The sequence below is a fragment of the Lagenorhynchus albirostris genome, chromosome 2 (genome assembly GCF_949774975.1).
Source record: "Lagenorhynchus albirostris chromosome 2, mLagAlb1.1, whole genome shotgun sequence".
NCBI classification, from domain to species: domain Eukaryota; kingdom Metazoa; phylum Chordata; class Mammalia; order Artiodactyla; family Delphinidae; genus Lagenorhynchus; species Lagenorhynchus albirostris.
Window position 1 is genome coordinate 83,421,687 of NC_083096.1, and position 25,537 is coordinate 83,447,223.

The window sequence follows — 25,537 nt, forward strand, 5'->3', positions numbered from 1 at the left end:
CTGCTTCTGCCTCTCATGCCCCACCTGTATAAGGACAATCACCAATCTGTCTCCACCCGCAACTTCTCCCTTAAGCTCCAGGCCAATTATCTAGCTGTGTCGAACGTTCCCACTTGAAGGTCCTGCAGAAAACTTAAATTGCGTCCAAAGCTGAGATCACTGTTTCCTTCTTCACTGGTATTTTCCACCGTGGTGACTGCACCAGCATCCACCCAGACCCACGGCTGGCCTCCACACTCCATATCTAGTTATAAAGTCCTACCAGTTTTTCCTAAAATCCTTAATGAATGCATTCTACCTGCTGCTGTCGCAATTGAGAGCTGCGATTTTTCACCTGGATTAATGCAGTTCAGTTCATCTTCCAACCTTGTCTGCACCCCGGCCCCTTCCACCAGAGTAATCTAAAGTGCAAACAGAGCCATGCACTGTCCCGATTAAAGGTTTTCAATGGCTCCCCCAAACTTCTAGACGATCAAGTCCAAACTCCTTGACTTGACCTGTACGAGCTGACCCTTGAGAACTCTCTCCTACCACCTCACCCTTCAGACACAGAACCTCTGTATTTCTCTGAGCGTATCTTACCATCCTCTCTCTTTAACTTTGTATATGCTATCCCCTCTGCTTAGAGCCCGCTCTACCTGGTATATGCCTATTCATTAAAAAAGTTTTAAATCTAGGTTTGCACCTCCTATGCGAAACCTTTCTTGACACCTTAGAAAGTTCACCATTCCCTCTTCTATCTCTGTCAGTGAACTCCTATAATTTTACTTACTATATGTAATAAAGTGATTTACATGTCTCCCTCTCCTGCAAGACCATGAATTTCCTAAGGGCAGGGGCCAGTTCTTACTCATCTTTCTATCTCTTCAAAAAATACTGAATGGCTCAAATAGTCAGGCACTGTAGCTGGTATAGTGATTTAGAACACGTACAGACTTTGGAGTCAGAAAGACCTGCATTCAAATCTCGAGCAAATTAGTTTCTTTAAGTCTCAATTTCCTCATCTATAAGAATAGGGACAATAACAGTAGAAACTCATAATTAGAGCTGTTAGTTGATCAATTAACAGAAAAGTCAGGTGAAGACAGGAATCATAAAAAGACACTTAAATTTCTTAACAGTTTTATTTTCACCTCAATCATATACATATATATTTGTTCACCGATCTCTTAACACAGGCCCAGGTCTTTCCTTTGAGTATAGGTCTGTTGTCTGGAGTCGCCTCACTTTTTTGCATAAAGCAAACCTATGTCTTTTGCTACAACTTTCAGGTTTGTTTTATTTTTATTTATTTATTTATTTTGCGGTACGCGGGCCTCTCACTGTTGTGGCCTCTCCCGTCGCGGAGCACAGGCTCCGGACACGCAGGCTCAGCGGCCACGGCTCACGGGCCCAGCCGCTCCGCGGCATATGGGATCTTCCCGGACCGGGGCACACACCCGTGTCCCCTGCATCGGCAGGCAGACTCTCAACCACTGCGCCACCAGGGAAGCCCTGGTTTATTTTTTATTTTATTTTTTAAAGTCTTTATTGAATTTGTTACAATTTTGCTTCTGTTTACGTGTATTTATATTTGCTGAATGAAAACTGTAGTGTGTGCTTCGGTGAATGGAATTTCAGGCTCTCCCTGTGCACAGCCAGTGGGCGAAGGTCACCTTAAATGACTCTTTCTTCCCATTTGTCTGTTGATCCCCAAACCAGTTGCTTTTTTCCAGTTGCTTCCCGGGTGCCTGTACATAGTTTTTCTTTTTATCAGAGCACTCTCCTGTGTTCTGCTTTAACAGACAACGGCTGTATGAGGAAGACAGTATAAACGGAATACAAATTAAACTGGATTTCTATGGCCTAGGTTTTGTACATACAGAAACTGCATGGTATTTAAATTATTGTTCGTCTCCAATGATGTATGCAGTTTCTTTAAAAACAAACCCAAAAAATGTCTTAAAAAAAAAACATTGCTTCTGTTTTATGTTTTGGTTTTTCTGTCATGAGGTATGTGGGATCTTAGCTCCCCGACCAGGGACTGGAGCCACACCCCCTGCACTGGAAGGTAAAGTCTTAACTACTGGACCGCCAGGGAAGTCCCCCAACTTTCAGGTCTGATTTCCTTAAAATGGAGTAAGAATTTTAAAAACACTTGTGAAGCCAATGGAGTACAGATGCGCCCATGTTTTTATGATTTGTCTCCCCTCAATCTTTTATAGTTGTTTTGCCTGGACCTAAACTGATAGCATTTTTTAAAAAAAAAAGCGATTTGCCTTTATCTAGTCCAGAGAATTCATCTTATTGTATCAACACCTCTTTCTTTGGCACTCATATTTCATTGGTTTACATATTATTCAATGAAATGATGTAATCATAGTAACCAGTACTGGTGGTACAAATAGGCTGGAGAATAAACAGAACAAAGAGGACCCAGATGAGCATCACCCCGCCGCCCCCCAACCCCAGTGGAGCTGAGACACCCAGGTGTATGAGCCCCTAAGCAGTGAGTATATTAATCATGTCATTTTGTTTCTGGTTTTTGATGTTTTGACACCTAGGATCTTGCTGATCCTGGAGAGACTGCCCCTCCCAAGGCTGGCCAGTTCCTAGAGAAAGGAAATCATTCCGAGTTGTCTGTAAGCACGCCTTCCATGTGCAAACCAACCAATCTGGAGTCCACACCCCCTCCACCCCCTCCATCAGGCTCTCATGCTCAGGACCACTGTTCCCTGCTCTGATCACCCCAAGGCCAGGAACCAGATGTGTTGGCGGGGTGGGGGAGGGGGGAATAGCTGGTGTATTAAGAATATGCGGATTATGACCTGCTGAACGAGGAGGCACCAGCCACCCACATGGGGTCAGCAAGTAGCTCCCTCAGCATCTGAACTCCCACCCGGAGGAAGTGAAACCCCCGGGTCATTTTGATTGAAGTTGCAATTTCAATAAACTTACACAAAGTCACAAGATTTGTTACTTACAGATCCCAGAAACCAGGGTCGGGGTTGCCACTGAGCAGGGGGAAGGGCAGTGCTCCGACGTCCCAGGTGTCCAGCAAGCAGGAGATAAAGAGCAGGGTAACAAGCACCTATTACATATAACATGGTTGGGGCAGAGGCTGCAGGCTCAACTCAAAATGGTTATTTTAAAAGGTGCCCCAGGAAAAGCAAAGTGGGAACTTGGGGTGGGAATCCTAAGCTCAGGTCCTCATCTAAATGTCCAGGCTCTGGCTGTGAGCAGGGCTATTATACTGTAAAATCCTAGGCAGCAACTCAAAATAGCTGTTTTCTCATCACACCAGATAACTAGGGATACTCCCTATGCCCCAGAACCTGCTGAAATCATCCAAACTAGTCAATCCTAAGCCTGCTTACCCTAAGTTGCCCATTCCTTCCTGTGAAAACCCCAACAAAGACCATTGCCCATGCTTCACCCTTGCTCCCTCTGCTGCCTGAGGGACCCTGGTGCTTTCCCGTGTGGCCCCCTTTTGTGTGGCATGACCTTCCCTCTTGGGATCTGTGAGTGTAACAAACTGTCTTTTCAATGGCAGTCATCTCCCGATCTGCTGGCCCTGCCTCACCTAAATAATAATAAAACCTGTATTTTTTTTTTTTTTTTTTTTTGCGGTACGCGGGCCTCTGTTGTGGTCTCTCCGGCTGCGGAGCACAGGCTCCGGACACGCAGGCTCAGCGGTCATGGCTCACGGGCCCAGCCGCTCCACGGCATGTGGGATCTTCCCGGACCGGGGCACGAACCCGCATCCCCTGCAACGGCAGGCGGACTCTCAACCACCGCGCCACCAGGGAAGCCCTAAAACCTGTATTTTAAAGCAGTGTGCTACACACACTGGTCTGTGGGTAAGAGGACATGGAGTGGCTGTTACTTGGAAGATCTAGTTACATGAAGAGCAGGTAAGAAGTCTTCTGCTGTAGTCACCTCAGGGTGATCTGAGGCACTTGCCCAGGTGTATGGCACATCTAAGCATCTTAGTGTTAGTTAGCTATTATCACAGTGGTGAGGGGTCCCTGCCCTCGGGGCACTTTCAGACAACCAGAGCATCTGTCAGGGGTTCCTCTCCTAGCCTAGAGGGGCAGAAAAGGCTCCCTGGGACCTGAAGGAGAAGTAGGAGTTGGAACAGGTGGAAAGAGGTTTCTAGAACGAGCAAACAGCAGGTGCGAAGGCCTCTAGGAAAGGACATAAGTGGCAGGTTTTCTGTGCTTAGCACAATGCCTAGGCCACAGGAGGTGTGCAAGCAAATTTCTGTTTTACTTTTAATATAAACCGAGGCAGGAACAGGCTCAGCAATAGGTATGGGACTGCTAAAGACCAGCTCTGACTGTGTCAGCATTTTGATGTGAACAGAGTCCTCCATCTTCATGGAGAAGTGTGTAGTGTCGGGCCATTCTCCCGGTAGAACGTTAATTGTGCATTTATACACCGCCAGTCGCTTCTATCATGCCTGGATCAGGGCCAAGGTTAGTAACCGGGACACAGACCCAGCCCCTGAAGACCTCGCGAGTGAGGTGGTCCCTGCCTGGGACACACATGGGGAAGCCCAGCCGAGGTGGAGCGGCTGCTCCAGGGGCCAGCAGGGAGGTGGGGGTCCCAGCACTTCCTCCTGTGCAAGTCCCTGAAGCCAGCGGCCTGGGGAAAAAGCACTGTTTTTATATAATACGGGGACTAGCACCTTCTGGCCTAGTTTGGCTGCAGACCGGGTCACGAGTCAGAAAAGCCGTTCTGTCCCAGGCACGATATGGTCACAGAACTTGGGTGCGTTTCCTCATCTGCAGAGAGGAACAACCTCTAACTTCTCTCTTTCCTGACAGGAGTCCTATAAGGTCATGGGAATTCACAGAAAGACCAAGAGACCATCCATCAGCGACAGGATCCTAGCCCTCACCTTTCCACTTGGTGGGAATCTCAATACTGATCCTGTTAAATCCATTTCTTCTTTTCTCTTTGGAATATCTACAATGCTTTCATAGGATTCCAAGAGATCAGAAGGTGCCCGAGTTGCAACGGGAGTTCAGTCACAGTCCTTCATGCGGAGGAGATAAAAGGGTAACAGAGGAGGAGATCAAGTGCCTCACACAACTTCAATTTAAATTAAACTTCGTTTAATGAAATAAAAAACAAATGGTGCATTGCATAATATTTTGTGGTCACAGTATAAAACAATACAATTAGTTCATATAACATTGGATATGGACAAAAATACACAGGACCCTTTCTTTGTCTACGTAAAATTCAGCAGATCCGTATGTGCCACACTAAAAAAGAAAGAAAGTCAACTTTTTTCTCCTAGTTATCTGCACACAATATTTATCACTGAGAATTTGGTCAAACAGCGGAGGAGAACTTACCCAAATCCTATAGTTCCCTTCTTCCTCTGTTGTCATCGGTGAAGCTAAAAAAAGTTTCTGAAAGTAGCAAGTTGTGTAGTATTGCTTATTTTTCCTGCTAGAGAGGCTCAGTCTTTGGCTCACAGATGTCAGTGACAAAATCATGGCTGCAGGCAGTCTGCAAAGCAAGAAGCAAGAGCCACCAGGGAAAACAGACAAGGGTCTGGGCAGGAGGGGCCACCTTAACGAGGATCTTAGGGAAAGCCACGTGGATAGGAGGGGAGAAAACACACACATAAATAAACTTCTAAATTAAGATTTAAATCCAGTTGGTGAGTCAGAGTTCCACCGTCCCATGAAAAACCTGAAACGTTGTTAAAAAGTCAGAGCTTGGATTTTCTTTTTTTTAAAAAAGTGAAAAGTGTATGTAAACATTATAAAGTGAACAACTGAAAGTAATTTTGAGGCTTCTATCGGAACATAGCTTAGGCTCCTTCTGGGGATATGTTTATGATTAGAAAATTAAAAAAAGCCAAACTTTCTATCGTTTGTGTTAAGCGGTGCAATTTCATCTGTGTGAATCGTGGCTGCGTCCTTCCATTCATACCAGTGCTTCTGGCAGGAACCTTTTCCAGAAGAGCACTTAGTGGGGGCCCTATTTGGTACAACAACCGAGTACGTCTCGCACTTTGAACGGGACACACATTCCAGCCAAGTTTATGCCCCTGGAAGGAAGGAGGCCCTTGGTACAATGCCCTGGGATTTCTCCCCACTTTGTACCAGCCCAGTGGACAGAGCGTGGGGCTAGGGAGGCGGTCAATGCCTTAACAACCCCAGCCTTGAACTGCAACAGCAGTCTGAAAGGAAAAGGTACAGCGTAAGAGCACGTGTCACCTTTCCTGCCAATAAGTGTCAGTTGTGGCTCATCCGTGGTTTTACGTACACCTGGGGCCACCTGGTCACGTCCAAAGCCAAGTACCCTTTCCTCCTACCAAGGGCCTGTACTACAACAATCCTGAATCTTCTTTTGGGAAGCATGATAACTGCAAGGGCTCAAAGGGCACTGGCTGTTCCTAACACAGCACCTGTTTCTATTTCCTGTTTGCACAATCACCTGTGACCCACCTCCTCTGGAGTGGCCCAGTTAGGAAATGACATGCAGGAAACACCCAAATCTAGTGCTATCAAGGCCTCCTTCCCTTCCTCTAGTCATCCGTCCTCTGGTGGGGCGGACCTGCTGCCCGTGTTCCCGCCACAGATGCTAGGCCTGGAATTCACTTGTGCTGCTACCATTAGTGCAAAATCTAGTTTCTATCACGTGAGTGGTCCCCTCTGTGGGCAAAACCAAAAGGAAAAAATTCGGTGGAAACTGGCCTCCTGGGGGTGACTTGATGATAAGTGCAGAACGAATCGTGGGTGACAGAGGGAGGGAAGTGGAGGGGAAGATGGTGAGCCCGAGGAGTTGGCTGTCTGGCCCATTGTGACAAAGAGCTGCACATGAATGGCCATCATTTTGTATTACTTTATTGCTCAAAACAAATGGATCTTTTTCCCCTTTGGAAGACAGAGCAGTATTAGATCCTTCAGAGCCAGGATAAAAGCACAGAGGATTGCAATGTGGGGCGTGAGTCACCAGTGAGCCTCAGGAAACCGCACTGAGATGCTTCCGAAAAGCCAGCGCTGTGCAGGGGCAGACACTTCGGGGGGGGGCGGAAGATCTCTTTGGGTCCGTTGTCCTTCTGGTATGAGTGATCAGGCGAAACGGACTGTTCTCAGATCTACTTTGTAGGCTGTTCACATGGCAATATAAATTGCTGGGTTTCCTTTGTGTTCCTAATAGGAAAGCAAACATACCACAAAGTACACCCTTTCTCACTAACCCCCTGCAGGGGATTTTAAAAAGACATGAAGGACTGAAAAGGTCATAGAAAATGCACGGTTCTTCCAGGTAATTTCTGATTCCGTGAAGTCAGTCTTGCAAGCAGCAATTCACCTCCACATTAAGGAGCCCACTCAGCCCACAAAGGATGTGGGGTGTCCGTGGTTCCCCCTGCAGACGCATAAGGCCTTTGCCTCTCACAAAGGGCGGGACAGAGAATAGAGGTGGCTTCTTCCGCCTGACACACCCCTGGCACCACTGACTCTCCGGGCACGAGCTCCAGACATCTAACTCCCAGGATCCCCCTTCTGCAATCCCCAGGGCCCCCTGAGGCATGGTGGCCTCCGAACCACGGAAGTGACTGTCTGTTCCTTTCCTTGTCCCCAACCTCCTCTTCCTTGCAGGCCTTCTTACTGCCCTGGACAGAGGTGGCTGTGCATTTTTCTTCATATGCATTCTTAAGGCTAAGGTGGCAAGATAAGGTGCTTGGTGGAGAGCCAAATTCTCAATTCCAGGGCCATTTCAGCACTCGCACATAAAGCAGATACAAAAGAAATGGAAAGGGGGCAGAGAAGCAAAAAACCCAACCAGAACAAAATGCATCTGGGCTCGATAGGAAGTTACGGACTGCAGGTTTAGATTTCAAATGTGGTCTAAACCCCCTGAAAATAGGGGGTGGGGGAGGGTAGTAAAAGCCACACATTAGCCTTCGGCACTGGTCTGTGTTGTCCCTCGGCAGGGGTGGAGGGTCGCCTTTAGCAGCTCTCTCAGCACGTGCCTCCGACTCAGAAGCCGGCCCTTCCGTTCTCACCCGAGACAAAGAACTCTGAACGCCTTCACCCCTTCCTCACCACAACCCCTCGAAACAAAAGGTAGAAACACACACAAGCCAGAGATCTATAAACCAGTAGGAGAAAAAAATTAGACAGAGGTTAACCATTAAAAAGCCGCCGTCGGGAAAACACACACTCGATTGTTCTATCAGAAAGTGCTGTGGGAAGAAGAGCCGTGTGCTGGTAAACATGTCCGCGCTCAGAACTTGACATGCAGAAAAGAGAGAGCGCCGAGTCCCACCTGAGATTAGAGAGGACTGGTTTTTAGTGTAACACACATCACGTTAAAAGATCACTGTCCTCTTCTCGCCCAAACTGCTCCTCGAACGTCCCTGCATCCCGGCCTTTCCCGGCACCGGCTAGTCCATCTCCATGGACATGAGCCGGCGGCGCTCCCGCCTGGTCTCCTGGACCTCCTTCTTACAGCACCAGTGCGAGCTGCAGTACCCGATGAGGCAGGACAGGAGCCCGATGACCGTGGACAGGCCGACGCCGATCAGCAGCGGGTACTTGAACGCGTTCAACACTGGGAGGGAAAGACCAGAGGGAGCGGGTCAGTGATGCGAGGCGGGCCTCGGAGAAGACCGCCGCCTCCCCTCTCCATCGCCGCGGCGTCTCCACCGGGGATCTGACCTCGTGCATCCTGTACCCGGCACCTGGCATGGTGCTTGAGACAAGAGCAGTTCGGCCATACGTGTCCAAAAAATGAGCAAAAGTCTCCCCACCCAGTTCTGTGCGGGAAGGCAGCAGAAAGACAGAAAAAAAAAAAAAAAGATTCTCCTTCAATGTCTTTGAATGTCAACTTGCTTTTTAGGGTTTTGGCAGGAGATTGATTTTTAAAAGTCAGTATAAGGGCACCACACATTCGGTAGCAGATGCATCCTTAAAAAAACCATACATAAATCAATTCTATGCGTCAGATAACTGAAGTGTACTAGGGGAGCTATTTTAAGTAACACTATAGTAAATTATCTAGCAAAGTGAATAATCACTCCCTACTTGTTTAGTAAATCTGGGTTTTCATATGGAGTGACTGCAAGCAAGACATTTCTAAGAGGCAAATATGGTATAAATGACTCAGTTGCGGGAATGTACAAACACTGTTTAGATCCCACACCCTCAAATCCCACGTCCCCGTCCCCCAAAGTACCAGCACGCCTTGGGTGGAGGCTGGCACTGTGGTTGTTTGCCTGACATTTAATACAACAGCCCCAGGAGAGATTATTATCCCATTTAACAAGAGAGGAAACGAAGGATTAGAAAGGCTAAGTCACCTGTGGAAGAGCTGGGGTTCCAATTCCAGTCTCCGCCAAACTGACACAGCATCAGGGGAACACACTCAAAGGCTCCTACTTAATCCTTGGTGGTACCTGGACTTGAATTCTCTCCATGAGTGTTTTCAGTTAACGTTTACTCTGACACTTTTTGCAGAGAAGACATGTTTCTCATTAACCAAGGAACAGCTGCCCACACTCTGAGAGGCCAGGGAGCAGAGGCGTGGGAAGGGGGCCCGCTGACCATGGCGCTTTAGGCTGACTGTGGTGGTCGGTGTAGGCCAAGGCTGGGAGCTCCCCCTCCCATCCAGGAGGAACCCCTTTACCAAGAAGCAGAACCAGCAGGAGGACAAGAGGGGCAGGAACCCACTTGCAGCCCCTTTACCAAGAAGCAGAACCAGTAGGAGGACAAGAGGGGCAGGAACCCACTTGCAGCCCCTCCTAGAGACCTGGACCCACTCTCCTGATCTGGTCTCTGCCCCTGCCTGGTGGTATCCGTGCCAACCCGAGGACACAGCAAAGTGGGTGTGTACAGAATTTAGAGAAAGCATCGAAAATCTTTCCAGTAAGTCTTAAAAATCATTTCCCAGTGGTAGCTCCAGCACACACGATACCAAAGCTGGGAAAACAGCAAGGGCTGTGTGTGCTCTTTCTGGGTACAGGCCCGGGCCAGGCTAGAGAGAAAGCAGGCACATTCCTCAAAGGGTGGGAACCTGGATCCCGTCAGCGGCAGCAGAGCGTGGAGAGAAGACATTCCCCAAACACCAAGAGGGTTACTTGCGTGTCATTCTTACCATCCATCTTCACAGTTATAAAGATGGGCTTGGACTGGATCTCTGCCTCTTTCTGCCAGGAACCGGTGGGTGACTTCACCCACGGAGTCACGGAACAGTAGTAGTTGCCAAAGTCCTGGTCCTCGGAGCCATGCACTTGCAGCAAGAACTCTAGCACGCTCACGCGCTCCAGGCTGAGGTCGCTCTTCCAGTCCCTCTGGGCCGTGTTCACGATCCCCTTCCGATCCAGGGACGACAGGAGGACGGGAGCCTTGTCCAGGCCGAAGGAGTGCACCGCAAACCAGGTCACGTCAAAGGCCATGTCGTCTATGGATGACCAAGCCAAAACACTGGGGTCAGGGCCACAGGCACAAGTACCAAGTACGGCTAACATGCCTGTAACCTGACTGTGGGCCAGCACGGCCCTACGTGCCTTGGGTCTCCCCAGATCCTCTCAACACCACCCCATGATGAAGGTGCTGTCACACTTCCCGCTCTGTGGCGGGACCAAATAACTGAGGTCACACAGCAAGGAAGTCACAGAGCACATGGCTTAAGCCAAGAGTCTAGCTCTGGAATGCACCCTCTTCACCACGCCACTGCCACTACCCAGCTGAAGGAGCACAGCCTCAAACTGTCTCCTCCAGAGAACACGGGATGAAAGGCTTGTGGTGTGTGGTGACATCGAACGCTCTGTCTCCCAAAGAAAGCAGGGTCCTTTGGCATTTTAGGCAGAAGAACCCACGACAGGAAGGACACGAAAGCCATAAGGAATGACCTGGACATAAAGTGAATCGTACAAAATGGAGAGTTGTAAACAGTTTAGATTTTATTGTTCACTGTGATTTTTTTTTTCCCCCTGAAGTGCTTAAGTTCAAAACAAGAGGAAAAAAATGTCAAGCTGAGAAAATTGAACACAGTTTAACAGTCCCAGAGAGTAATGCTGCGGAATCGTAAAGTACTCTGCAAAATTAAGGTTCTAACAGCCTCACATAAATTAATATGGGCATAAGAGAAAGACGGCTTTGGCACAAGTGGTAGTTCTCATAGAACGTGGAAATAGAGTGCACATCCTAAACCTCTGACCTCTTCTTTTGACTGCTACCAAGTGATACCAGCTGTGTCAGGTCTGAGAGTCACCCAGCAAGCAAGAAAGGACTGGGAGGCCACAAACACTGCTTTATCTTAAAATCGCTTGACGGGGCTTTCTGTACACATGTTAAATAACATAATTTTTGTTAAACAAAAAGTAACATCCGGGCTTCCCTGGTGGCGCAGTGGTTGAGAGTCCGCCTGCCGATGCAGGGGACACGGGTTCGTGCCCCGGTCCGGGAGGGTCCTGCATGCCGTGGAGCGGCTGGGCCCGTGAGCCATGGCCGCTGAGCCTGTGCGTCCGGAGCCTGTGCTCCGCAACGGAAGAGGCCGCGACAGTGCAAGGCCCGCATACCGCAAAAAAAAAAAAAAAGTAACATCCATTTAGTAAAAATACACTAATAACCTCAAAAAGCATATTATAAGGCAAATAAATTACATTCAGATTCTTACATATTAAAAAAGGAATATAAGCAAAACTAGAAGCAGGAATTTTTTTGGGGGGCCACATCACATGGCTTGCGGGATCTTAGTTCCCCAAACCAGGGATCGAACCCTGCAGTGGAAACGTGGAGTCCTAACCACTGGACAGCCAGGGAATTCCCCAAAAGCAAGAATTTCTAAAAAATTATTCAAATGGTAATTCCTTTTCAACTCAGTCTAAAAATGTTAAGGGCCACAGGCAAATCTCAACTCTACATGTGATGTCAGCCCTCTACTCTGAGGCACCAAAATATCATTTTTTCCTCCCCATCGACCCGCCGTGGCCCTTGACACAACATTTGATTGTTCCGAGGGTGAGGGTCATCTCTTGCAAGAAGACCAACACCCTGGGGGCAGAGGGAGTGAGGTCAACGTCCTCACACCCTCACAGTGCCCAGGCAGAGTGGGCCCCCAGATCACTCCCAGGTCCTCAGTGAAAACTAGCTCAGTGTCGCTGTCACCTGCAGGCGCCGGGTGGTTACTGAAGGCAAAGAGTCACAGCTGTGTCCCCATTACTTGTGTCCGGACTCTAACCCCAGTCCCGCTGTGCCGTACAGTGCGGTGGCCAGGCTGCAGGGTCAGGCTACCCGGGCTAGAATCCCAGCACTGGCTCTTGTTAGCCTAGTGACCTGGGTGAGTCACTTAAGTTCCCTGTGACTTAGTTTCCTTATCTGGAAAAGGAAATTACAATAGCACCCATAGTTAGTTAGCTTTATAAAATGCTTAGAACGGCACCTGGAATATAGGAAGCACTCAGTAATAGTTGGCCGCCATGAACATCCTTACCGCCACAGTTCAACATACACGGTCTGTACTAAGAGATGCTGTAACAGGAAGGGTACTGCCGCCTGCAGCAGATGCTCGTGGTGCTCTGCCCCAAACAGCTGGATCGCTGGGCCCCCAGATGCTGCAGGTGCCGGCTGCTAAGCTCTCACACCGGTACCCTTCTCCAGAGGACTGGCCTTAGCTGACAGAAGCCACCTCCTGGAGAGCCACCCCTGGAGGTGAAGAAACACTACCCCGCCCCAGCCATTCACTGTGGATAATGACTGACAAATTGGGGTGGCGGGGATATAAAAGCCCAGTCCCCTAGCTCAAGGAGATCACACTCTGTGGTGCAACCCATGTTCTGGAGCTCCCCACAGGGAGTTAGACTTGTTTTGAAGATCTTTGCCTGGCTTCCTTCCCTGCTCTATCCTGACTCCCTCACTCCCTCATTGTTTCCTCCTGAGGGCACATCTTCAATTAATCACTCGCACGCCTGTCTCAGGCTTTGCTTCTAGGGAACCTGACCTAAGACACCACCTCTAAAGGGCCGTGGTCTCCGCCTGCCCCTCCCCCTGCCTTGGCACTCGGCCCACTTGGGCCACATGTCCTTTCCGGAAGAGAATTCCTTCACAGCCCACAGGATGCGAGAGGAAAAACGAAATTACGACCTGTGCTTAATTATTCAGAATCTTCCACCCATGCAGTCTAAGAGTGAAAAGTTCTGGAAAATTGTGATCTGCAAGATAACAGCTACCTATAGCTTCTGCAATTACGCTGGAGGAAAAGACTTATATTAAGGGCACAGTTGGTGACCCATCAATTTCCTGAGAAAGAGCATTTAAATGATTTATTTTTGTATATCTCTATAAATGAGCTTTTAAAAATTTTTAAAAAATTTTATAAATGAGCTTTAAGGGTAAAAATGGTATTACATTATTGCAACTTTTGAAAAGGATCTCCCCGCCCACCGCCCCCTCCCGGCAGTCTCCACAGATGTGGTGGCTCAAACAAGACCTAGAGGCTCCTCCTTCCTAAGCCCCAGGACAGAGCTGACCCCTCTGTTGTTTTGGATGCGTGTTTTTCTTTGCCTTTCCTTACATCTTCCACAAACTCTTCTCCTTTTTCCTACCTCTAAAGCTCAACCACGTTCAAGTCCCCTATGAGAGTCAATTTCGGTATCAATCAACTCGTCCAGGGGTCAGTAAACTACAGCCTGCAGGTCCAATCCAGCCTACCGCCTGTTTTTGTAAATAAAGTTTCCCTGGAACACAGCCAGGCCCATCTGTTTACATTGCTCTCTTCAGCTGCTCTCTCTCTACAACAGCAGAGTACAGTAGCTGCTGTAGAGATCATCTGGCCCACAGCGCCAAAAATACTTTCTACCTGGGCCCTTTACAGAAAAGGTTTGCTGACCCTGGACTAGCCGCACCTGAACCTTCAACTGGAGTCCCTGCAGTAGCCAGACCTCAGGGGGTGGCGGCCCGAGCCCCTCTGCTGTTGGTCACACCAGATCCAATACAGCCCACCCTCACTTTGCTGACAGCCTGCCCTTAACACAGAATGTAGACCTGCTTCCAGTTTCCACCCCAGGGCCACACATCCCGTGGTCTCTGCACAGAACTTAGTGAAACCTGCACAATTTGGCCTTTTTGAGGCACAGATCTGTGTGAGGCCACGGCTCTGCTTATGATGGGGTGGGCAGTACAAAGACACCCAAGGTCAGAGCACGGGCATCCCCCAGGCGGTGAGTCAGGGTATCCACGGGTGCTTTAGGAGAAGGCAGAGGTGGCTACAGTCCTGCTCAGCAACAGAGACACACCTACATGCATTTAATGTTCTTTCAAACCCTGAGGGTCTACGAGTGAGAAGAACAGCACCGGGTACTAAGGGGGCCAAGGAGAAAAAGTGTAAGGCTGCTGGCCCACAACTGTTAGGTATCCTGTTGGCAGTACTAGTATTCTCTGCAAAGAAAAGATTTACAAAGATTTCCTAAGAATTTAAACTACAATAGCTCCCCGTGGTTACTGGCTACTCATTTCCTCTGCTCTGTATTTCTTCAGAGTGTTAATCGCTATCTGATATTATATCATATGGTGATTTCTTTCTTGTTTGTCTCCTTAACTAGGCTGCAAGCTCTATGAGGGCAGACATGGTGCATTTTGATCACTCCTCTATTTCCGGCAACTAGAACAGCACCTGTTTATAGGAGTTCACTAAATAGCTGAATGAATGGATGAATGAATGAAAGACAAAAAGCGAGGGAGCCAGACTCTGCCAGTGGGCTGCAAACGAGATTGAATCAGCCCCCGAAGTGGCCACTAGATCACCCTGAGAACACATTCAAATGTCTGGTTGTGTTTCCAAATCGTCAAACAGATAGTTGCATCCATTAAACACCTACTGAATACTGCCGAGCTAGGCAGTTTGGGAATAAACAGCCAATCCAATCCCTGACCTCCACATCTGTGTAACATAGTGGTGATGATATGAGAAACACTTACAAAAAGAAATACGGGGAAGGGGAAGGATAGAGAAAAGTACCTGGATCCAGGGCTGCTCCTTCAACAGTGATGATACAAAACAATTTGATGAGATCTCCCCGGATGACTGATGGCGCGTCCGAGTGCACAGAGGCATTAAATATAGGACCTGGAAGAAAGCAATGCCACTTCGTGATCCTCTTTCACACTTCTGTTTAAATCCTGTTCTTGGTGTGCAAATGGGCATCTAAATGTGGGATCCCCTTCCTTGGAACTGAGCTAGAAATTCACAAAATAGGTGTCCTAAGATTGCTTTCCTTCTATTCAGAGAGACATGTGCATTAAGTATATGAGCTTCATCTTAAGATTACAACCATGGTCTCATTTGAAGGCCACCCACCTCCCATCCTGGTACAGCCTGGGCTGTTTCTAGCTGCACATGGTTCACTTCCAGGCCAGAGTGGCTCAGATGCCAGAGGGTTCAGGACTAAATCAGGGATGCTTTTGGTCCCGAAAGAGTGAGCAGCCTCATTGTGCTGGATGCTGGCGACGGGCCCTGCTATTAAGAGGCTGAAATCCAGTAATGCCAACAATGACGACATTTCTATAAAGCATGGTGGGAGCACTGAAGGCGATTCATTCCAATCTGCTGTGAGAAACTGAGGAAACGTGGAAACTCCTTTTAAAAACTACCCAGGGACTTCCCTGGTGGCGCAGTGGTTAAGAATCCACCTGCCAATGCAGGGAACACGGGTTCAAGCCCTGGCCTGGGAAGATCCCGCATGCTGCGGAGCAACTAAGCCCATGCCACAACTAATGAGCCTGCGCTCTAGAGCCTGCGAGCCACCACTACTGAGCCCGTGTGCCACAACTACTGAAGCCCGCGAGCCTAGAGCCTGTGCTCCGCAACAAGAGAAGCCACTGCAATGAGAAGCCCGTGCATCGCAACGAAGAGTAGCCCCCACTCGCCGCACCCAGAGAAAGCCCGGGCACAGCAACAAAGACCCAACGCAGCCAAAAATAAAAATAAAAAATAAATAAGTTTACAAAAATAAATAAATAAACATAAAAACTACTCAGATAGGATCTGTCTTGCATACCTTTCTGAAACTCTCCCTTGATACCCAGTTTACTTTTATAAAAGACCCCTTTCCTTCTTCCAAAGGCCAGAGGATGTTTCTACACAAACCATGCTGACTCCTCATTGTATCATTGACTCACAGCAAGGCAGAGTTGTTCCAAGTTTCTAAGTTGTAAGGCAATGAGCCTATGCATGAGCAAGAAAATGTGAAGAATTAAGTCAAAAGAATTTAGGGCTAGAAGTTAATAATATTTCCCATAGAGTCAGTTGGATGCATTTGAATGTAGGCATAATTATTATTGTGCTATTTCATAACTAGGCACAAATAAATGACTTAATAAATTAAAAAAAAATAGGTATGCCTTGTATGCAAGAAATCTGCAGCTCCGATCCCCTCCTTAGGCAGAGAGAAGGGCTAGGTACTGCATTCTGTTTTTAACCCCTTTACAGCTCACTTTTAGGTGACAGTATTACATAGCTTTAGGCCAATCTGATCCTAAGAGCTTAATATTTATCATATGCCAATTCCTAATGTCTAGGAATAGGCAAACCTGAAGAAGATTCCAGAACACCAATGCTAGGGGATTTCCCTTGGGTTTTCTGGAAAGCAAAGATAGATGGCCCTGGACAATGATTCTGAAACTCACTAGAAGCTAAGAATACAGGTGTAACTACCTTTAAAATCAGATTACCAGAAAGGAAAAGGTACGTTTTGTTTTAACATCCAAAAGAAATGACTGTGAGAAAGAGAGTAAAAGGTCATATGAACCAATGAGGCAAAAAATTGAAAAGACTATACTTTCATTTCAACATGAGTAGTAAGATGAATTCATCAGATGGCTTTCTTAACACCGAGTCCATGAGTAATCCGTGTTTTGCTGGGAGCAGGGTGAAGGTCGGTTGTAGAACATGGAAACCTTAAGGCATTAGGCAGCCCTGGGCAGGTTCTGCTGAGTACTCAGATTCAGTCTAGGGCATGGAGAACGTAACAGAATGGCAGTCCCAGGACATGGGGAAAGGGATGAAAGCAAAAAGGACAAGGAAACTTTACCTACTTCTAGACATCACATCCTTCAATTAACTCGGCTCAGCCATGGTTCCCTCAGGTCCTTACCACCCTGGATTTGCTCTGTTTATAGCAGTGAGGTGGGAAAGGATTAAGCCAGTTGCTCTGAGTTGGCTCAGTGGTAATGACTGGGGGGACTTCATGCCATATATGGTCATCCATGAGGACAGGTTAGTAGCGACCATGGTGAGCAATGGGGACTGAATTTTTTTTCTCTGACTAGAAATTTCATGGTTATAAATAGAACTATACTATGGGGCTTTCTTAAAGTATCCAGACCCCTTCTAAGAGAACACAAGATAATAAAACACAAGGAGATCCTCATAATGGATTTAGGTTCTTATTTACTTAATTTGAAACAGCAGAGAAATTTGGACATATTTCCTTCACCTTATTTGGACAAATTTCCTTACCTAATTTGGACAAATTTCACTTTCTTTATATTTCCAAAAAAAATCCAAAATGCCTTCTAGGTCACAAGTTACTGTTCTCATTTCCCCTCATGGCCGTGGGAACAACAGAGCATTTGTGCCACGCTCACCATGCAGACAAGGACCAGGGAAAAAGCCTGCATTGTGAACTATTCACAGCAGTGGATTTCCTTCGAACGAAATGAACAACTCACTGTTAATGTGGGTCATTATCCCAGGCTTAGAAATATTTTTATTATGGTCAATTTCTGTGGTAATGCTGTTTTCTTGAGGGGATGTGTCTGGTTAACTTCACAGATGACAAACTACAGCACAGATAATTTAAGTGAACAACCAGAGTCACTACATGTCCCTGGATTCCTAGTCTGCAGAGTACATGGACCACTTAGCATTTAAACACAAACATTGACACAAACCATGCTCCAACTCTCACCCCTAAAAAAAGGTTGTAAATGACAGTATTTTTGTGAAAGCCAAAACTACACACTGTCGGCATGTCCATCAATAGGATGATGGTTAACCAAATTCTAGCAAGTGTAGTCATTAAAGTTGGTATTTATCTAGAATTTTTTATAACACGGAAAATGCTTATCTTATAATGGTGGGGGAGGGCAGAAAGCAGGTCATAAAATTGCATATACAGCCTGATTTCAAAGTTATGAAGAAAACATGCAAGGGAAAAATTCTAGGAAGACGAATACCACCAATTAACAGTCTCTGGTAAGATTATGGGTGATCCTTCCTTGTATTTTACTGTATTTTCAAACTTCTCTGTTAAGGAGAAAAACTTTATTATTATTCTTTTAAAAGGCCAAAGTCCTTCACATCATCACATTTAAACCATATTATTCCTCCTCATACTTTGAATCAGTAGAAGTTACAACTCAGTAAGACCCCTTGGGGAACACAGTCTGCGTACCAAGAGGCAAGTGTCCTGAAAGCAGAGGACAGAAAGGTGGAAACCAGGAAGGATCTCTTTGTTACATGCGTTTTACCGTGTGCTGCTAATTTTTCGGAAGTAAAGGCTCTCAGTATCAAGCCAATGTTTCCTTGGAGCTATTCGGGGCTACGGCATTGTGCTGGGTGCTGGATTTGATGGCAGCTCCTCTTAATTAAACTGTGAACTGGCCATGACAACTCCGTGGATTAAACAAAGCAAAAACCTGAGGCAGTCTATTTAACCTGTAAGCTACAGTGATTTCATCTGTTATGTGGAGATTTAAAGAACTGAGAAATAGATTCAATTCCCATTCCTCACCTAGAAATACATACGAAAGATTTTATGTCTCCCCTCTTTCTAAACACAGTTTTAAAGAAACATTAAATAACAAATGTAAAACAAACTGGAATAAAATCCTATAGGCAATAAAACAGATACACAGATAAAGGGCAAAAACCACACATAATCATCTGAATCTCAATAGTCACAGAAAAAGCGTTTGACAACACCCAACACTTCATCGTGATAAAAACACTCAACAGATTAGGAATGAAAGAAAACTTCCTCAACTCAATATTTGGTGTCTATGAAAAACCCACAGTGACCATGATACTTAAGGGTAAAAGATACTTCATGGGGAAAGTTCCCCCTAAGATCAGGAACAAGAAAAGGATGTCCACTTGTGTCACTACTATTCACCACTGTACTAGATTCTAGCCAGGGCAATTAGGCAAGAAAAATAATTAGAAGGCATTTAGTAAAACTGAATAGAAGAAATAAAACCATCTCTATTTGTATCAATAGATCACATGATCCTATATTTAAAAAGCCTAAGTAGGCCGGGGGGAAGATGGCGGAAGAGTAAGACGCGGAGATCACCTTCCTCCCCACAGATACATCAGAAATACATCTACACGTGGAACAACTCCTACAGAACACCCACTGAACGCCGGCAGAAGACCTCAGACCCCCCAAAAGGCAAGAAACCCCCCACGTACCTGGGTAGGGCAAAAGAAAAAAGAATAAACAGAGACAAAAGGATAGGGACGGGACCTGCACCAGTGGGAGGGAGCTGTGAAGGAGGAAAGGTTTCCACACATTAGAAGCCCCTTTGTGGGCGGAGACTGTGGGTGGCGGAGGTGGGGGAGCTTCGGGGCAGCGGAGGAGAGCGCAGCAACAGGGGTGCGGAGGGCAAAGCGGAGAGATTCCAGCACAGAGGATTGGTGCCGACCAGCACTAACCAGCCCGAGAGGCTTGTCTGCTCACCCGTCGGGGCGGGCGGGGCTGGGAGTTGAGGCTCAGGCTTCGGTCGGAGCGCCGGGAGAGGACTGGGGTTGGCGGCGTGAACACAGCCTGCAGGGGGTTAGTGCACCACGGCTAGCTGGGAGGGAGCCCGGGGAAAAGTCTGGACCTGCCGAAGAGGCAAGAGACTTTTTCTTCCCTCTTTGTTTCCTGGTGTGCGAGGAGAGGGGATTAAGAGCACCGCTTAAAGGAGCTCCAGAGACGGGCGTGAGCCGCGGCTAACAGCGCGGACCCCAGAGACGGGCATGAGACGCTAAGGTTGAACTGCCGCCACCAAGAAGCCTGTGTGCGAGCACAGGTCACCATCCACACCTTCCCTCCCGGGAGTCTGTGCAGCCCGCCACTGCCAGGGTCCCGTGATCCAGGGACAACTTCCCCGGGAGAACAAACGGTGCACCTCAGGCTGGCGCAACGTCACGCTGGCCTCTGCCACCGCAGGCTCGTCCCACATCGTGCCCCTCCCTCCCCCCCGGCCTGAGTGAGCCAGAGCCCTCGAATCAGCGGCTCCTTTAACCCCGTCCTGTCTGAGCGAACAACAGACGCCCTCCGGTGACCTACACGCAGAGGCGGGGCCAAATCCAAAGCTGAGCCGCGGGAGCTGTAAGAACAAAGAAGAGAAAGGGAAATCTCTCCCAGCAGCCTCAGGAGCAGCGGATTAAAGCTCCACAATCAACTTGATGTACCCTGCATCTGTGGAATACATGAATAGACAACGAATCATCCCAAATTGAGGAGGTGGACTTTGAGAGCAAGATTTATGATTTTTTCCCCTTTTCCTCTTTTTGTGAGTGTGTATATGTATGCTTCTGTGTGAGATTTTGTCTGTATAGCTTTGCTTTCACCATTTGTCCTAGGGGTCTATCTGTCCGATTTATTGTTGTTTTTTTTTTTTTACTATTTAAAAAATTTTTTCTTAATAATTATTTTTTATTTTCTTTTATCTTACTTTCTTTTATTTTCTTTTATCCTCTTTCTTTCTTTCTTTCTACTTTTTCTCCCTTTTATTCTGAGCCGTGTGGATGAAAGGCTCTTGGTGCTGCAGCCAGGAGTCAGTGCTGTCTGTGCCTCTGAGGTGGGAGAGCGAACTTCAGGACACTGGTCCACAAGAGACCTCCCAGCTCCACGTAATATCAAAGGGTGAAAATCTCCCAGAGACCTCCATCTCAACACCAGCACCCAGCTTCACTCAATGATCAGCAAGCTACAGTGCTGGACACCCTATGCCAAACAACGAGCAAGACAGGAATACAACCCCACCAATTAGCAGAGAGGCTGCCTAAAATCATAATAAGTCTACAGACACCCCAAAACACACCACCAGACGTGGACCTGCCCACCAGAAAGACAAGATCCAGCCTCATCCACCAGAACACAGGCACTAGTCCCCTCCACCAGGAAGCCTACACAACCCACTGAACCAACTTTAGCCACTGGGGACAGACACCAAAAACAACGGGAACTACGAACCTGCAGCCTGCAAAAAGGAGACCCCAAACACAGTAAGATAAGCAAAATGAGAAGACAGAGAAACACACAGCAGATGAAGGAGCAAGATAAAAACCCACCAGACCTAACTAATGAATAGGAAGTAGGCAGGCTACCTGAAAAAGAATTCAGAATAATGATAGTAAAGATGATCCAAAATCTTGGAAATAGAATAGAGAAAATGCAAGAAACATTTAACAAGGACCTAGAAGAACTAAAGAGGAAACAAGCAACGATGAACAACACAATAAATGAAATTTAAAATACTCTGGAAGGGATCAATAGCAGAATAAATGAGGCAGAAGAACGGATAAGTGACCTGGAAGATAAAATACTGGAAATAACTACTGCAGAGCAGAATAAAGAAAAAAGAATGAAGAGAACCGAGGACAGTCTCAGAGACCTCTGGGACAACATTAAACGCACCAACATTCGAATTATAGGGGTTCCAGAAGAAGAAGAGAAAAAGAAAGAGACTGAGAAAATATTTGAAGAGATTATAGTTGAAAACTTCCCTAATATGGGAAAGGAAATAGTTAATCAAGTCCAGGAAGCACAGAGAGTCCCATACAGGATAAATCCAAGGAGAAACACGCCAAGACCCATATTAATCAACATGTCAAAAATTAAATACAAAGAAAACATATTAAAAGCAGCAAGGGAAAAACAACAAATAACACACAAGGCAATCCCCATAAAGTTAACAGCTGATCTTTCAGCAGAAACTCTGCAAGCCAGAAGGGACTGGCAGAACATATTTAAAGTGATGAAGGAGAAAAACCTACAACCAAGATTACTCTACCCAGCAAGGATCTCATTCAGATTTGATAGAGAAATCAAAAGCTTTACAGACAAACAAAAGCTGAGAGAGTTCAGCACCACCAAACCAGCTTTACAACAAATACTCAAGGATCTTCTCTAGGCAAGAAACACAAGAGAAGGAAAAGACCTACAATAACAAACCCAAAACAATTAAGGAAATGGTCATAGGAACATACATATTGATAATTACCTTAAATGTAAATGGAATAAATGCTCCCACCAAAAGACACAGATAGGCTGAATGGATATAAAAACAAGACACATATATATGCTGTCTACAAGAGACCGACTTCAGACCTAGAGACACATACAAACTGAAAGTGAGGGGATGGAAAAAGATATTCCATGCAAATGGAAACCAAAAGAAAGCTGGAGTAGCAATTCTCATATCAGACAAAATAGACTTTAAAATGAAGAATATTAGAAGAGACAAAGAAGGACACTACATAATGATCAAGGGACTGATCCAAGAAGAAGATATAACAATTGTAAATATTTATGCACCCAACATAGGAGCACCTCAATACATAAGGCAAATACTAACAGCCATAAAAGGGGAAATCGACAGTAACACAATCATAGAAGGGACTTTACCACCCCACTTTCACCAACGGACAGATCATCCAAAATGAAAATAAATAACGAAACACAAGCTTTAAATGATACATTAAACAAGATGGACTTAGTTGATATTTATAGGCCATTCCATCCAAAAACAACAGAATACACATTTTTTTCAAGTGCTCATGGAACATTCTCCAGGAGAGATCATATCTCAGGTCACAAATCAAGCCTTGGTAAATTTAAGAAAATTGATATTGTATCAAGTATCTTTTCCAACCACAATGCTATGAGACTAGATATCAATTACAGGAAAAGATCTGTAAAAAATACAAACACATGGAGGCTAAACAATACACTACTTAATAACGAAGTGATCACTGAAGAAATCAAAGAGGAAATAAAAAAATACCTAGAAACAAATGACAATGGAGACACGACAACCCAAAACCTATGGGATGCAGCAAAAGCAGTTCTAAGAGGGAAGTTTATAGCAATACAATCCTACCTTAAGAAACAGGAAACATCTCGAATAAACAACCTAAACTTGTACCTAAAGCAATGAGAGAAAGAAGAACAAAAAAACCCCCAAAGTTAGCAGAAGGAAAGAAATCATAAAGATCAGATCAGAAATAAGTGAAAAAGAAATGAAGGAAATGAAAGCAAAGATCAATAAAACCATAAGCTGGTTCTTTGAGAAGATAAACAAAATTGATAAACCATTAGCCAGACTCATCAAGAAAAAAAGGGAGAAGACTCAAATCAATAGAATTAGAAATGAAAAAGGAGAAGTAACAACTGACACTGCAGAAATACAAAAGATCATGAGAGATTACTACAAGCAACTCTATGCCAATACAATGGACAACCTGGAAGAAAGGGAGAAATTCTTAGAAAAACACAACCTTCCGAGACTGAACCAGGAAGAAATAGAAAATATGAACAGACCAATCACAAGCACTGAAATTGAAACTGTGATTAAAAATCTTCCAACAAACAAATGCCCAGGGCCAGATGGCTTCACAGGCGAATTCTATCAAACATTTAGAGAAGAGCTAACACCTATCCTTCTCAAATTCTTCCAAAATATAGCAGAAGGAGGAACACTCCCAAACTCATTCTACGAGGCCACCATCACCCTGATACCAAAACCAGACAAGGATGTCACAAAGAAAGAAAACTACAGGCCAATATCACTGATGAACATAGATGCAAAACTCAACAAAATACTAGCAAACAGAATCCAACAGCACATGAAGAGGATCATACATCATGATCAAGTGGGGTTTATTCCAGGAATGCAAGGATTCTTCAATATACGCAAATCAATCAATGTGATACACCATATTAACAAATTGAAGGAGAAAAACCATACGGTCATCTCAACAGATGCAGAGAAAGCTTGACAGAATTCAACACCCATTTATGATAAAAACCCTCCAGAAAGTAGGCATAGAGGGAACTTTCCTCAACATAATAAAGGGCATATATGACAAACCCACAGCCAACATCGTCCTCAATGGTGAAAAACTGAAAGCATTTCCACTAAGATCAGGAACAAGACAAGGTTGCCCACTCTCACCACTCTTATTCAACATAGTTTTGGAAGTTTTAGCCACAGCAATCAGAGAAGAAAATGAAATAAAAGGAATCCAAACTGGAAAAGAAGTAAAGCTGTCACTGTTTGCAGATGACATGGTACTATACAGAGAGAATCCTAAAGATGCTACCAGACAACTACTAGAGCTAATCAATGAATTTGGTAAAGTAGCAGGATACAAATTTAATGCACAGAAATCTCTGGCATTCCTATACACTAATGATGAAAAATCTGAAAGTGAAATCAAGAAAACACTCCCATTTACCATTGCAACAAAAAGAATAAACTATCTAGGAATAAACCTACCTAAGGAGACAAAAGACCTGTATGCAGAAAATTATAAGACACTGATGAAAGAAATTAAAGATGATACAAATAGATGGAGAGATATACCATGTTCTTGGATTGGAAGAATCAATATTGTGAAAATGACTCTACTACCCAAAGCAATCTACAGATTCAATGCAATCCCTATCAAACTACCACTAGCATTTTTCACAGAACTAGAACAAAAAATTTCACAATTTGTATGGAAACACAAAAGACCCCGAATAGCCAAAGCAATCTTGAGAACAAAAAACAGAGCTGGAGGAATCAGGCTCCCTGACTTCAGACTATACTACAAAGCTACAGTAATCAAGACAATACGGTACTGGCACAAAACCAGAAACATAGATCAATGGAACAGGATAGAAAGCCCAGAGATAAACCCACGCACATGTGGCCACCTTATCTTTGATAAAGGAGGCAGGAATGTACAGTGGAGAAAGGACAGCCTCTTCAATAAGTGGTGTTGGGAAAACTGGACAGGTACATGTAAAAGTATAAGATTAGAACACTCCGTAACACCATATACAAAAATAATCTCAAAATGGATTAAAGACCTAAATGTAAGGCCAGGAACTATCAAACTCTTAGAGGAAAACATAGGCAGAACCCTCTTTGACATAAATCACAGCAAGATCCTTTTTGACCCACCTCCTAGAGAAATGGAAATAAAAACAAAAATAAACAAATGGGACCTAATGAAACTTCAAAGCTTTTGCACAGCAAAGGAAACCATAAACAAGACCAAAAGACAACCCTCAGAATGGGAGAAAATATTTGCAAATGAAGCAACTGACAAAGGATTAATCTCTAAAATTTACAAGCAGCTCATGCAGCTCAATAACAAAAAAACAAACAACCCAATCCAAAAATGGGCAGAAGACCTAAATAGACATTTCTCCAAAGAAGATATACAGACTGGCAACAAACACATGAAAGAATGCTCAACATCATTAATCATTAGAGAAATGCAAATCAAAACTACAATGAGATATCATCTCACACCGGTCAGAATG

At 45.6% G+C, this 25,537-nt stretch overlaps 1 protein-coding gene across 2 annotated transcripts in view; it reads right to left on the minus strand.

Moving 5' to 3' along the window:
- Nucleotides 1–5,082: 5,082 nt before the first annotated feature.
- PTGFRN (prostaglandin F2 receptor inhibitor) overlaps nucleotides 5,083–25,537 on the minus strand; it is an 86,056-nt gene continuing 65,601 nt past the window's right edge. Inside the window, exons 7-10 of one of the 2 annotated variants that reach the window (XR_009538815.1) lie at nucleotides 14,968–15,075; nucleotides 10,105–10,410; nucleotides 5,346–8,562; nucleotides 5,083–5,252 (exon numbers count right to left, since the gene is read on the minus strand). Coding sequence is in view for 1 of the 2 variants with exons in the window: in XM_060139243.1 (XP_059995226.1) it covers nucleotides 8,396–8,562; nucleotides 10,105–10,410; nucleotides 14,968–15,075 (581 nt within the window). In the remaining variant the exon portion in view is untranslated. Of the gene's footprint in view, nucleotides 8,563–10,104; nucleotides 10,411–14,967; nucleotides 15,076–25,537 lie in introns of both variants that reach the window. The other variant, XM_060139243.1, reaches the window with a different exon arrangement.